This window comes from Chelonia mydas, chromosome 3 (genome assembly GCF_015237465.2).
Source record: "Chelonia mydas isolate rCheMyd1 chromosome 3, rCheMyd1.pri.v2, whole genome shotgun sequence".
NCBI classification, from domain to species: domain Eukaryota; kingdom Metazoa; phylum Chordata; order Testudines; family Cheloniidae; genus Chelonia; species Chelonia mydas.
Window position 1 is genome coordinate 16,675,835 of NC_057851.1, and position 15,567 is coordinate 16,691,401.

General features: G+C 40.8%; 1 protein-coding gene across 12 annotated transcripts in view; it reads left to right on the top strand.

The window, feature by feature from the left end:
• ITSN2 (intersectin 2) overlaps positions 1-15,567 on the top strand; it is a 125,751-nt gene that overhangs the window by 52,733 nt on the left and 57,451 nt on the right. For 7 of the 12 annotated variants that reach the window (XM_043542189.1, XM_043542186.1, XM_037893958.2 and 4 more), the window contains 9 exons: positions 49-134; positions 1,314-1,576; positions 2,765-2,914; positions 3,178-3,318; positions 4,631-4,718; positions 5,386-5,525; positions 10,900-11,036; positions 13,687-14,147; positions 15,360-15,481. In XM_043542189.1, coding sequence (XP_043398124.1) covers positions 49-134; positions 1,314-1,576; positions 2,765-2,914; positions 3,178-3,318; positions 4,631-4,718; positions 5,386-5,525; positions 10,900-11,036; positions 13,687-14,147; positions 15,360-15,481 — 1,588 coding nt within the window. Of the gene's footprint in view, positions 1-48; positions 135-1,313; positions 1,577-2,764; positions 2,915-3,177; positions 3,319-4,630; positions 4,719-5,385; positions 5,526-7,489; positions 7,571-10,899; positions 11,037-13,686; positions 14,148-15,359; positions 15,482-15,567 lie in introns of all 12 variants that reach the window. The other 5 variants (XM_037893956.2, XM_043542183.1, XM_037893959.2 and 2 more) reach the window with 1 other exon arrangement.

A 15,567-nucleotide genomic window follows, 5' to 3' on the forward strand; every position in this document is an offset into this window, starting at 1 on the left:
TACTGAATAGCCTGAATTTAACTCCCCCCAAAATAACTTCTCTCCTAGAAGTGGAAAATATGCTGAAAATGTTAATGGAACTCTGCCATCTTGCCAGCGAATACAAGAAGAGGAGCCCCAGAAAAAACAGCCAGGTAAGAATGAGATTTTGAGTTTTGTGTTAGTGTATTACACTTTTCATTGAAGAATATTGCATCTTTTAGAAACTAAAAAGGGGGTAAGGAAGTACAGCATTACCATTTCAGGAGCTGTATTCCTGTTACCTTGGACAGAGGGAAGATTGTCTTGATGCTGTCATTTAAGGGCAGTTAAGAAAACATCATGAATGTAAGGGTGAGGGGCTGTTTTTCAGGTGTAGGACGTATCAGTGACATTATTATTAATGAATGTCTTGGAAAGCTTCATGGTCGAAACGTAGGAACACCACTATGAAATTCCATGTAATTGAAAGTTACTGGTGCTTGCCTTGTCTCCATATTAGTGCAGGATTTTGAACCTGAGGTAGCTTGATCTTGTCACAGTATCTGCAAGCAACTTGTAGCTTACCGTGGCCCATAGTATCAGACTCTCTTGTCTGACTGCTGCTGCCAGGAGGGAGTAATAGAGGCTCCCTCTTGGTGGCCGAGTATGGGCAAGGCTTATTTCCATTTTGGGAAGGTAATCCCAGAGGCCCCTAAACTATTCCCTCCACACTTTTTTTTTAAAAAAATTCCATGTTGCAGTTATTGACCCTGATGATGGTTGGTTTGCTGCTGTTTTAACAGTTTGGGTCTAAGAAAAATTAAAGGTAACCCGCCTTTTGAAAAACCCCTTATTTGTGCTGACATATGTGCTGTACAGTGAAGAATGGTTTAAAAAGATGAGCTGTGTAACTCTGCCATTTTCCTATCCAATGTCAGTGACCAAGAAAGCAACCCTCCATTAGCTTGTAAAAATTTGTTTTTGTCCTGGACAGATAGAATCATTTTATGTCTATTAATGTTAAATTGTATTCTGCTTTAAACCATCAATCCTACCTAGCCACTGTTTTTTGTGTGAGGTCAAAAAGTTTTACCACAGAACATTTCTTTTTGATGTCAGAAGTAATGAAATTTTGCTGTTGTGCCAAGCTGTGAAAATGATAAGAATGTCAGTGTTTGTGAAAAGAGGATAGATACTTAAAACTTCTTGATTTAAGGTGCTTAAATTATCCATGGTGCGATGTTTTGAGCTAGCCAATAAGAAAACATGGTAGGCATTAGCAGTGTAAGAGAGGAACTGCTTTGAACCATTGTTCTGTGTAAAACAGTGCTAACTTCTGTGCCTTATTTTAGTTACATTTGAGGACAAGAGAAAAGCAAACTATGAGAAAGGAAACGTGGAACTGGAGAAACGGCGTCAAGTCCTACTGGAGCAGCAGCAGAGAGAGGCGGAACGTAAGGCTCAGAAAGAAAGAGAAGAACAGGAGCGAAGAGAGAGGGAGCTGCAGGAGCAGGAGCGGAAAAAGCAGCTTGAACTGGAAAGGCAGTTGGAGAAACAACGAGAGCTGGAAAGACAAAGGGAGGAAGAGAGGAGAAAAGAAATAGAACGGCGGGAGGTTGTTTCCTTAATTTTATTTATTTTAATCCTTAAAGTACATACCCACACTCAGTGAACACAGTTGGTAAAGTTATTCCCTTGTCCATTTGGGAACTTGTAATTTTTATGTGCCTTTGAACTTGCGTTACCTCTAGACAAGCAGTCTTGGTCTAGTAGTTTGAGCATAGAACTGGGAGCCAGGCATTCATTGAAACTTGGCTTGGGCATGCACTCCTTGTGTGACTATTGCAAGTCATTTTGGAGGGACACCATCATTTTTGTCTGAAATGTTGTGCCTACTATTGTTACAAATAACCCCTAAAGTGGATAAAACTCAGGTTCTCAAGACTCTTTCGTATTCTGGGCCATGTTTTCTTTTACAGTTCTCTTTTTAAACAAAAAAAACCCCAACAACTGTAACCCAAAACTAGGCTCGACTGAAGCTTGAAACTGACATTATTTTACTTTCGATCCTATAACAAATCTGGGTTTACTTGGTTTGTCCACAGTCACATTTAAAATTGCATCCACTCTGTGACCAATCATGCTAAGGGCCTTCTGAGTCATTATTAGTTTCCAGCACTGTTCTCAGTTAGAGGCAAGACGATTAGAGTGAAACCAAATTTGTATCTGAATTATACATTACATTATACCCAGTTATCTTTCTCCACAGTTGATTATTCTGGCAGTTTCCCTTCCAGTTGGAGTTGAGATGTTCAGAACCATGTAGGATAAGATCTTCCATTCTTGTGATCATATATGATATTTGAAATATATAAGATTGTGCTTTAAGAGCAGAATTCTTATATGTTTTACTGCTGTGCTACTCACAAGTAGAACAGAATGGCAGATTACTTTGCACAAGAGTGTAAGCAAACCTGAACGTGCAAGGTCTAGGTCTAATTTAAGACCTGCCAGCCTTTGTAGTGTCCCCTTTAATGATATCATTTAGGATTCAAGGTGTTTTTATGTGGATTTTGTTCATTAAATGGCAAACTATATAGATATTGCTAAGTATGAAAATACATATATAGCTTTCATATGTCTGTACATTAAACACTCGCTTTTTGTTAAACTGGAAATATTTAATTTTAGCTTAATTTAGCTACAGAATATGTGTAGATATCAACACTGTAAAACTTCTAGTTTGCTTTAGAGTTTCTAAAGGGTATTGTAAGCTTACAGTGATATAACTTGTTATCTGCAGGCAGCAAAGCAGGAACTCGAGCGCCAGCGACGGCTGGAATGGGAGAGAATTCGACGCCAAGATCTTCTTAATCAGAGAAACAGGGAGCAAGAAGAAATTGTCAAGTTGACCTCTAAAAAGAAGAGCCTTAATCTTGAATTAGAAGCCCTGGTGAGGCACACATGATATTAAATATATTTGAGTGATATACAGTATTTTAAAACTGTACAAGAATCTTAAAATGCACATTAAAGTGCTAAGTACAACTTTTTCTTGATCAGGAAATTAACTTAGTATTGGCTCAGCAATCAAAGCAGGGTTTTTTCTAAGAATTGTTCTTAAGGTACCTTTAGGCAGAAATGATCTTTTCAGAGAAGTTTGATAGAAAAACTTTTTTTGTTGTTTTGTTTTTTTACAACATGTGGTTTCTGTAGAGTGACAAACATCAGCAGATCACAGGCAGACTGCAAGATGTTCGAAGCAGAAAACAAATTCAGAAAAGTGAGCTGGAAGCTCTAGATAAAAAATGTGATTTGGGAATTGTAGAAATCAAACAGCTACAACAACAACTTCAGGTATGTGATTTCCTGTTAAACCTACAGATCTCTTTCACTTCCCTTTAACAGTTGTGGTGGCATCAGTAATGTGTCCTTATAGGAAAGATTTGTGCAATAGCATCTAGGGATTGAATGGTTAGGATGCAGAAAAGAAGACTAAGTAGAAATGGCCAGTGAATGTGGTTCCACAATGCCTATTAAAATTATTTATAGCATTAGGGAAACCAATACGTACATTCATGATCATTGATATTAATTTTACAAGGCTAGAAGTGAGGTTTTGACCGTAATTTCAGTAGCATGTGCTAGTTTACCAGTGATTATATAGGAAGATATTTTGTGGGGTTCAGTAAGATTCCTACCTGGTTTCTACCTCTTCATCTACATTTGATATTTCTAAAAAGAAGTAAAACTCCCACAGGTGTTTTCTTGCTCTCACCTTTCCAGTGAAGGTACTAGACCTGTGCAGCGCTCTGTCTACAATATCTCAAATGTTTTCAGATCACTGAATTAAGCAACATGATGGAACATGTATGGAAGATGCAAGAGCTGACGTTCATCAAATCATTCCAACAATTAATCGATGGAATTCAAAAATCAACTCTATTTTTCATTGATTCATAAAAATTTGGCGGTGAGGGGGGATGTTAATTTTAAAATGCTAGGGTTTGACTATTAATGTGAAAAATTGTAAAACTGCTTTTGCATTATTTCATCTCGCTTTTTTAAAAAAGATTTAAGCTCACCTGTTCCAAAACCACACAGTTGCAGTTAGTAATAATTGATATTTCTTCGTTGTGAATTGATCCTTCTCTTGTCTACACATGGGGTTAGCACTGGTGCAGCTACACTGATTTCTAGCAATTGACTATTGGGGCAAATCCCTTGCAAGGTGTTAAAATTGATGAATGATTTCAAGTATTAGAAATTCCGTATGCTAAAGTAAAGCACATGACATAATAACTTGTTTTTGTTTTATTTATCAGAAACTGGAAGCTATTAGTTGATGGCTAGTTTCAAAGAATGCTTGGATTTCTTTGGAAATTCACGTTCTACCATAATACACAAATGTTATGCTAATATGCTTTACATTTGTTATTTAAACTCTTTTAAATTTGTGTGTTGAAGAATACTTAGTTTTTATATATATATGGTGATCCTAGAATAGTAAGTTTTTTCCCTATTATGGGAAAAATTGTACCAATGCATTATCATACAGTTTACTTACTTTATGTGATATTAAAAAATTGTTTGTTTGTGGTTGGTGCCATATAAACAGATATTAACCTTTCTTAAAAATACATTGCACCTCTTTCTTATATATCTATAGGAATATCAGAATAAACTAGTCCATTTAATTCCTGAAAAGCAGTTATTAAATGAGAGAATAAAACACATGCAGCTGGACAACACTCCTAGTAAGTGTCTTCAAATAAACTCTTTGCTCTGTATACTAGCTTTTCTTTACTCACTGGGAAGGCTACTGTCTGTGTTGTTATTAACCATTCCTTCATAGTTACCATAGATTCAGCAAGTCCCAATAAATATTCAGAACTGTTTGTTGTCCCTACTTTCTACCATTTCCTATATCTAACAAATGTGGGGAGAAATATGTTTTGATAAGAAAAGAAGGCTACAACTTTAAACATAGACAGTACAGACTATAGTACAGGGAGGAATTATGGTCTTTGCTGCCCAGATTTTCCTTTTGCTTACAGTCGTGTAAAATCAGGAGTAACTCCATTTAAATCAAAGGAATTTATGGAAGTTTTACACTACTGTTAAGTGAGTGGCAAATGAGGGCCAAAGTGTCTGCCCTCAGGAGTTGCATCTAATCAGACTACTACAATATGAAGAGGAGATGTCATACGAACTTTATTATATGAGTTATGGTAGTGCCTGTATGCCTCAATCAAGGATCAAGGCCCAATCGTGCTAGAAGCTGTATGAGAATGTACCACAAGAAGTGGTATAAGCAATTCGTTTCTCAAGTGGGAGTGAATGTAAATTAAAAAAAGTGGTTATTGAAAAGTATGGTAATACAAATAGAAATCATTGTAAAAGTACATGATCTTTCCTATGCAGATACAGGAATCAGTTCAGTGAACAAGAAATTCCTAGAAAAGGAAAAATTATGCCAAAGACTTCGGGAGCAATTAAATGCCCTAGAAAAGGAAACTGCTTCCAAACTCTCTGAAATGGATACCTTTAACAGTCAGCTCAAGGTACATGCATTCTACAAATATATTGTCTTTAGTAATAAGCAATGTTTTCCTCCTCATCCAGTCACCAAACTTTTATTTGCTGTCCCCCTATGCCATGTCTTTTCTGATAGTCTGTGCCTATTTTATAATATCAAAATAAGCATTGCCAAACATCTTCTAGCAAATGTGCAATTAGAAACTAATTCAAAACTGTCAAATGTATAATTAGATGTTAACACCCCCTCTCCCTTGCTTACCACTCCTCTGCGTTCATCATGTTACAATGCCTTTCAAAGGCACGCTCATAGTTCACTCTTACTCAACACAGGTCCTAAAATACATAAAGTAAATGAGAGTTGAGGGCAGTGTTCCTTTTAATTTTTCCCACGCATGTGCGGAATTAATTTTGTTTTGGCACCAATATGGAGGTGATGTGTGACTGGCTGGGGGTGTGGGCTCTAGGGAGGGGCTCAGGGCTGGGGCAGAGTGTTGGGGTGTGGGGGGGGGGGGGTGAGGTGAGGTCTCCGGCTGGGGGTGTGGGCTCTGAGGTGGGGTGGGGATGAAGGGTTTGGGGTGCAGGATGCCCCGGGGCTATGGCGGGGAGCGAGAACTCCCCCCAGCTCACTCTCTCCATAGCAGCACGTGGGCTGGGTGGGAGAGGCGCCTCTCCCTGCCACGGCAGCTCCAGGGCTGGACTGGGTTGGGGCGAGCTGTGGGGCACCTCTCTCCCAGCCACAGCAGGTCCAAGACAGGCTTGGTTGGGTCCGAGGGAGGGGTGCCCCTCCCCCAGCCATGGCAGGTCTGTCCGCAGTCTGGGCTGCTAGTGGTCCACAGCTTCTGGCTCAAAGCGGCAGACTGTCCATCACTGGTGGCCCGGAGGAGCAGCAGCAGCTGTGGGCTCCTTTCCGCTCATCTCATCCCCCCTCCCCCCATCTTCCCCGTCACTGGCAGGCAGCCGGTGGCTGCTGCCTGTGGGTGATGGAGGGCAGGGGCAGAGAGAAGAGCCCTCTACCAGATGGCTGAGAGGAGTGAGTAGGCAGGAGGGATTGGGGGGTGGGGAGGGAGCGAGGAGAAGCCCTGGGCTGGCGGGCCTAGAGGAGCACGGGGAAGGGGCTGAGAGGAGAAGAGCCAGCGCTGCTGCTGGTGGGCTGCAGCACAAGTGAAGTGGAGCACCGGGCTGGGCCGGTGGGGTCCCTGCTGAGGGTGGGCCTGCCGCCAGAATAAACCCAGTACTGTCTGGCCTGGATGGGTTGGGGCCGGGGGAGGTGCGCGTCTCCCCGCCAGAGTCCTGAGTGGAACTCTGGGGAACTTAGAGGGACCTTGGGTTGAGGTTGCTGAGCGCCTGCAGTTTCTGTCCCTATGGCAGTAAGGTTGTTTGGCTACCATTTTGCAGATTGTAAATGGAGTATCCTAATTGTTTAATTTGTATTGGAAGAAAATACTACATCTGCCAGCACAGCACATGGGATATTTACTTTTGGCAATAGACATGGATGCTTGTATTCCTTTAACTAGGAGACAGAATGTGCAGAGGGTAATTGAAGGAGGCTGTGTGGTTTATATATTGTCAGTTTATCAGACAGATGCATGCAACTTTCTGACAAGGGTGTTGTTGCTGTGCTCTGTTTGCTGGCTTATTCATAGTGGCATTGATGTGAATTTTAGAATAAATTGTATGATTTCCCTTCTGGGTAAAGGAATAAATTGTATGATTTCCCTTCTGGCTAAAGGAAGGACCACATTGCATCTGTTGAAGAGAGCTTAAGGGAAAAAACTCTCAGAACATTTGTTTTTTTAATAAAGAAAACATTACCCACAATATTGGTGCTTGCATTTGGAATCACATGTGTGCTGCATGGCTTGCTGGTTAGTGAGAGCAATTCAGTTATGTTCAGTGACTGCATCAACAATATAGTCTTCCCTACAATATATTTTTTAAAATCATTACAAAGTTTAATTGGCTTTTTATCTGCCTTATCTTGCAGTGTGAGAATATGGATGATTCTGTTCTTCAGTGCCTTTTGTCTCTGCTAAGCTGTCTCAACAACCTCTTCCTCTTACTTAAGGTTATTTTCTAATCTTTGGCTCTTTTGCTTTTAATTATTTCACGGTTTTTCTCTGTTTTCCCTTTCTTTTTGGATATATAATCTCTTTAGAACTCAACTGAAAATCTTTGTTTAAAAATAAAACTTTTCAAAAACAGAATGAATATTCTTTACTTTTCTGCTTGCTTTTAAATCCTTCTGCTATCCTAACAGCTTAAACTTACTTGCTTATAAAGCAAAGCCAGAAAATACTGATGTGTATCTTGTTTGTTAATGGACTGATACATTAACAGATTCAATTAGCTTTATTACCTAGATACTGCTTTTTCTTTTCAGGTAAGGTAATATCCACCAAAAAATTATCTTCCCATTTTGATAGAAACACTTAGTTTCTTTGTGTTCATTTGCGCCCCCCCCCCCCCCGCACTCTCTCTGTCTCTCTCTCTCTCTCTCTCTCACATACACACACACACACACACACACACACACACCCCTGCCCTCCTCCCCCACACATACTCACTCACCTACACACACACAAACACACACACACACACCTGTCAGCTATGAGTCAATTCCGTGATTTATTTGGCCTGGGTTCAGAAGAGTCCTGAAATTGCATCAGTGCCCGGGTTAACTAGGGTAGCCAACTTTCTGATTGCAGAAAAACGAACACTCCTACCCTACCCTGCCCTGCCCCTTCTCTGAGGTCCCACCCTGCTCACTCCATCCCCTCTTCCCTGCCTTGCTCACTCTTCCCCACCCTCATCCATTTTCACCAGGCTAGGGTGGGGGAGGGGGAGGACTCTGGCTGGTGGTACAGGCTATGGGGTGGGGTTGGGAATGAGGGATTTGGGGTGTGGGAGAGGTCTCAGGGCTGGGGCTGGGGGTTGGAGTGCAGGGCGGATGAGGGCTCCGGCTGGGGATGAGGGATCTGGTGTGGGACCAGGAATGAGGGGTTTGGGGTGCAAGAGGCGGCTCTGGGCTGGGGCCGAGGAGTATGGAGTGCAGGAGGGGGCTCACGGCTGGGCCAGGGAGTTGGAGTGCAGGCTCTGGGCGGGAGTTTGAATACAAGGGGGGGGTTCAGAGCTGAGGCAGGGGATTGGGGTGCAGGAGAGGGTGAGGGCTTCAGATGGGGGTGCAGGCTCTGGGCTGGGACTGGGAATGGGGTGTTTGGGGTGCAGGAGAGGGCTCTGGGCTGGGGCAGGAGGGTGGGGTATGGGAGTGGTTGTGGGCTCTGGGAGGCAGTTTAGGTGTGAAAGGGGTCTCAGGGCTGGGGCAGGGGGTTGGGGCGTGGGAAGGGACTTGGGGTGCAGGCTCCTGCTGGATGGTGCTTACCTCAGGTGGCTCCCAGAAGCGACCAGCATGTCCAGCTCCTAGGCAGAGAGGCCAGGGGGCTCTGCACGCTGCCCGTGCCTGCAGGCACCACTCCTGCAGCTCCCATTGGCTGTGGTTCCCAGCCAATGGGAGCTGCAGAGTCAGCACCCAGGGTAGGGGCAGCGTGCAGAGTCTCCCTGATTGCCCGTATGCCTAGGGGCCACAGGGACATGCCAGCCGCTTCCGGGAGCTGCATGGAGCCAGGGCAGGCAGGGAGCCTGCCTTAGCCCTGCTGCGCCGCTGACAAGACTTTTAACAGCCCGGTCAGCGGTGCGGATCTGAGCTGCCAGGGTCCCTTTTCTACTCGGCATTCTAGTCGAAAACTGGATGCCTGGTAACCCTAAGGTTAACCTGCATGATTCGGTAATACGATTCTGCCAAACCACCAGGTTTAATTTAGTAATACAGCTTTCATAGCTCTTCTCCTTAACACAATGGAAATTCTATGCTGTGGTCACATCTATGCTGTGGTCATGTGCTTATTGTATTTCAGCCAACCATCCATTTTAAATTTTGTATCCTTCCCTTTCTTTGTAAATTACTCTCTGAATTGTTTAATGGATCATTCGATTTTGGAACAAAATGATATTTTTCACAGTGATCCTCAAAGTGTTTAAAATGTGAAGAAAAATTGTTCCCCACCTATGTCTGTGCAATTCTATGGAATAATTTGCCTGTTATAGGTAATGAGGATTAGTTTGTTGCTGCAGATACTCACTGTCCAATGAAGGTTTTATTGTATTATCTTTTTCATATTACATTATATAGACAGTTAGACTTCTTACGAATTGTCAGGTTTTGCAATGGGAATGCACCATTCCTAATTGCTCTCTTTTGATAAATAATCTGATAGGAAAGTCTGTGTTCTACCTATTCATCAGTATGTGTATCTAATACAATGTGATTCTTAAAAAAGATTAACTGTAGTGTTCTACAAATATATTAATGACCTGTTAAAGTGTATACTAGATCATTATTGCTGATACGTTTCTTTTTGTAAATTTAATTACCCAAGAAATTTTAAATGATCTGGTGCGAAAAAGTTCATTATAAAAAGACATGAGGGAATTAGAAAATGAGGGAATGGGAGTGTGTTACATTTTAAACAAAATATTGTTAAAAGCTTTAAAAGACATAGGACCATATGTAGCCAGAAGCTAGTATCTGGGTGTTTATGGTTTCCAACAGTGATAAAACTATTGCATTATTTTCACCAGTGCATCAGATTCCAATTTGGGCCTGTTATCCAAAGCTCCATACCAATTATTTCAGCCTTTGGTTTGAGCGTAGTTAGAGGAAATGCTGTGGTCTGAACTTTACTTTGCACATGACTATGTTATGTCTTAGTTATTGGATTGATTTGTTATTTTTTAAAAAATTTCTTTGAATCATAATTATAGAAAAGATGATATATTTCACCCATAATTAACAAATTTTTATATGTATTTTTCTTCTTTTTGTAGCGACCTTCTATTAAATTAAGCAGTGGCTAATAAAGGAAATACTAAAACATAGTGAAGGGAAGCCTCCATCTTAAGGGATTTATACCCAAAATTTCCAGTACTGTTTTGTGTTACTTGTAGTTTAAAGGCTATCTCCACCAGGCAACTGTTTAGAGATCATTTGAAGACACACTTCACTGTACTTCTAGTCCTTAGATGACCCAGTGTTTAAGGACTTAATTTAAAATTCCCACTCTTTTTCCCTCCATCGTATTTGCAGTCTCCAGCAGAGGAATGACTAAACGATGCACTTTGCAAGTATAAACGGCACAAGAATTTGCAGATCTGCCAGCTATTTTTATATGCTCCTGTTTAACTCTTTCTTTCGAATGAGAGTCAACATCCATTATTAACTTTAAGATTGTCCTGCCCGTTTGTATTGGATCACAAAGCATTAAAATGCCTAGTTACTTTCCTAGAAAAATGGATTTGCCTGTCAGTCCTTTGATATACTTCATTGTGTTTCCTCATTAGGAACTGAGAGAAAGCTACAACACACAGCACTTAGCCCTTGAGCAACTTCACAGGATCAAACAAGAGAAAATAAGAGCTGTAGAAAGAAAAAGAGCTGAGCTTGCACAAAAAAAGCGACTGGAGGATGAGGCTGCAAGGTAACATGGTTGAAAATCATAAAACACTGATACTGTAGTTTTTAAAACAGGATATTGCATTGGTGAGCTTAAGATGTTGATACCAGTAGACACAAAATCTAACTGATTAAAATATACATCCTAACTAAGAGAGCAGCACTACATGAACTAAGCCTTCTGAATTTTTACATGGAATACAAGGATTTCTGAAGTTCTGAATTTCCTTCCCCTTAGTATGTAGGAACCAGTCTGTTACCCTTTTTAATACGACAAATCTATTTGATGAAAGTGTTATTCTCAAAGATTGATGTGTCAACCTAAGAATCCATTTTTGTAATTGGGCTTTTTAATCTCTTCTCCAATACACAGCTTCCATGCATTTAAGATTACTTAATCACATTTTCTACCTTGTTTTGCTGTCATTGTACATCTCCTCCCTCCACTTAAAAAGCGCTTCCTACTAAATGAACAAATGTAGTTTAGTTGCCAGTCATTCATACTCTGACAGTGTGATATTCTTAGTCCCTGAATATTTATGGAAATTGGACGAACATTGTGACTGCCTAACTTCGATATGATGATCTTGAAAACCAGGTGAATGTCCGCAAGTTACTAGTTTTAAGGGTAAGAGACTAAATTAATCCTTAGTTTCCTCTTTGCATTTCAATCCCTGATCTTATGTTGGTTTCTTGCCTTATGAGCGAGAAAACGTTCACGTTTACCTATGTGGAAAAGGATCCTTCCTTTTGTCCGTAAATGATCTTGTTTTTGCTCCTACGTTATTTTGTATCAGCTCTTTCCAGATTCTGTTGTCAACTTCCCCTACCCCCTGCCTGATCGGTCCAGGACTCTCAAGTGGCATTGTTGGCCAGAAAGTTTTTTCAGTTATCTGGTTAGCTGGCTGCACTCACATCAGTCTGATCTGCATCTTGCTACGGTCATGTTATGCCTTTATGATGTTCACACTGCATTACGATAATGAGCTCTATGTGAGGCTACAGCTGGTGCAAAATGTGTCTGCCCACCTGTTCAGAGGCTTAGATGTAGGGGGAGCATATTCATGCCAAATACTCTTCTCATTTACACTGGGGTTATGCTGGTATAACGGTTGTCAGTGAAGTTATTGGGAATTTATACTCGTGTAAATGAGACTAGAATGAGGCCAGTTACAACTGTTTCCCAGGAACTGCATTGGCTTCCTGTTTACTGCAATTTAAGGTTTGGGCTTTGGCACCAGATTTTCAAAAGAGCTGAGGCACTGAGTGCATGTAAAAATTTGACTCTCTCATTTAGCTACCTAAATAGGACCTGAGATCTTCTGAAAATCTGGCCTCAATTGTGAGTGCTAAGCACTTCTGATAATCTAACCCGGTATTAGTACAGCCCTGTGTAGTTTAGTTACTGATTGGCTGACAGATTGCTGATACCCTTCGTTTCCCCTCACTCCTCTCCAAAAAAGTGTGTGGGGGGAGAGTATCATTGGAGCTAAGTTATTGGCTGAGACACTTCGAGATAATAGTCCCTGATTTAGATGGAGATACGACTGAGCCAAACCTGGCCATTTTCAGAGAATACTGCCAGATTCTCAGATACTACACTGAAGACTGTGGAGTGAAGAGAATATAAATGCTGCAATAAATTCCCACAATAACTGAAGACCAGGAATTACAACAACAAAAAGTAATAAGTAAAATTCGCCAAACCAGGTATTGGTAAAGACCAAAGTCTTTTATGACCATCTCTGAACAACTTTTCATTTTTCATATGTGGGGTTTGGATATTGAAATGATGGGCACCCGAGAAATACCATAGATAGATTAATGCTCCATTTTCTGCTCTGCCCTGGCCCATCAAGTTGAACAGCATTGATCATGGAGGCGCTGCCGAAAAAGCTCTCAGGCGTGAAAGGTCAAGGAACAATGTTTTCAGACCATAAGTCTATCTTATTTGTATTTTATTAGTGCCTAAGATGTGCTGGATTGTGTGCGCATGTGAGAAGACATGGTACCTATCCCAAGAGTTTTTGGTCTGCAGTAAGGGGGTAACAGAAACGGAAGAGGAAACCAAACAGGATGGAGAGATCCTGCTGTGGTTGACGGAAGGTGGCATAGGGAGATTGGGGAACAGAGAGCAAAAGAGAATACTAGAAGAGGAGAAAAAGAAGAGGATAGTGCTGAGGCTGATTAAATACATTTTTTGTCACATGCTAATGACAGCAAACGAATACCCCAGCACCATCCCAAACCATTGTCTCTGAAGTGCCAAAGGTGCAGGCACTTTGAAGGATTTTTGGCATTTGTTTTTAGACACACGGGACATGTGGCTGTTGAACAGAAGGAGATTGCTATGTCAAGTGTCAGTTCTTCTCTGCACTCTGGGTTTGGGGACCAAGCAGGGATCTGCTCTCTCTCTCCTCTCGAAGTGGGGATCTTGAATTCACCGACATATTGTTGTTATGGTTAGTCAACCAGCATTTCTTCACTGTACTCTAGAAGAGTGTGGAGGGGGCAGTACTTTACATTTAGGGCCACCCTGTGTAAATTCTAGCCCTGGCTCTGCCACCCGAGCCTTGCATGTGACTTCAGTGACTCCCAGATCACTAACTGTGGTTAATCCCATAAACACTTTCTCACTTATTTATTTATGTATTTATTTTTCCCTTTTCATTAAGGAAAGCAAAACAGGAGAAGGAGAACTTATGGCAGGAAAATGTCCGAAAGGAAGAGGAGGAGAAAAAAAAGCGATTACAGGAAGAGCGAATGCAGGAAAAAATTCATGAAGAAAAACAAAAAGCTGAGGAGGCAGCTGCCCAGGTGAGAGAGAGGGAGTTCCAGTTGCAAAAACTGGCTGAGGAGAAACATGAGGAGGAGAGGAACAAGCTAGCTGAGATTCAGAGAGAAACAGAAAAACAAAGGCAGAGACAACTGGAAGAAGACAAAAGGAAGCAAGAACAGATTGCAAAAGAAGCTGAGGAGAGGCGTAAACAGCATGAAGAAGAGAAGAGAAGAAAAGATACAGCCAACCTGCAAGAGTCAGAGAAACACACTTCAAAATTAAACTTAAATGAGAAATTTGCAGACTTGTTGAAACAGACTGAGGATAGAAATCTTAAGCCTACATGGAGAAGTGAAGGTAAACTTCATCTATTGATTTATTTTTTGTTTAAAATGTTCCTTGTCTTGAATGAATATTGTTACTTCATATTTAGACATTTTAATGTAGAATAATGACAATATTATAGGTCTTGTGTTTAAAAATTGATGTTGGAGACCATGGACCATATCCACAGTTGGAGTAAAGCTGTTGATGTCAGTTGAGCTATAACAGTTTACACCAACAGAGGATCTGACCACAAATCTTTCAGTGCTTTCAGTTAAGAATCCTGGACACTCGGAGCAGTAACATTTTGGCTTTACTGCACTTTGTCTATGCAGAATACTCACCACATGTTGTGGCATGAGATGTTCATAATTTCTTTTAAAACAATTTTTGATAGTCAATGAACAGATAAGAATCAAGTAATGAGAATGCGTACAGCTTTAAAGTAACATTGATTCATTGATTAACACTGATAGAGAAATTATAGGTATCATAACCTCAGTTACTAGATGGTGGTCAAAACTGAGGTCAGAATGGCGTTATGGGTAGGATTTTGAAAAATGCTTAGTGTTAGCCTAATTCTGCTCCCATTGAACTTGATGATAGTTTTACTATTGACTTAGTGGAAGCAGAATTACAGAATGCTTTTTTTTTTTTTTTTTTTTTGCTAATTGTTAACCATTGTTATGGCTTTAGTGTGGCTGGTTTAGTAGTATTACTTATCGACTTAGAGAAATTTAGGGACTGAGACTATATCAAATACAAATATGTAATATTTTGCTGTTCTGGGCTTTTAAGTTTCTCCTTGACAAGAATGTCACCTGGGTTGCAGGCCACTCAGTGTTGGGGTAGCCTTTTCTAGTCAATTTGAAGGAAATGTAAAACTTCTATACACAAATGAAAGAAAATATTAAAACACAGATCCTGGTGAAGATATTTAACAAGAAGAGATGGGTAGGAAGACAAAGACTTCTTATTTTGACTAAGCACATCTGTGTTCACTGCTACTCCAGTTTATTACGTTAATCAATAGTCTGTGTGATGTTCTGCTCCTTCCATCTGTTTGTTGTACCCAGTTATCTCTCACCATACACTTAGACTGTAAGGTCTTTAGGGCAGGGACCATCCTTTCATTATATCAGTGTATAGTGCCTAGCACAGTGGGGCCCTGAACAAGCTTGTTGCCTCTTAGCACTACTGAAGTACCAAAATAATAAATACCAGTAATACTTTTTCTTCTTTCAGGTAAAGTAGTTAGTGCCTCAGAATCTAGGAATTCAGCTGCCTTGGTGAATTACAGAGCTTTATATTCATTCGAAGCAAGGAATCATGACGAGATGAGTTTTAATTCTGGGGATGTAATTCAGGTAAGACCGGTAGTTCATGCTAAACTAACCACAAAAATCATTGACATATGTCTTCATCAAAATTAATGCTTTTTTTTTTTTACACA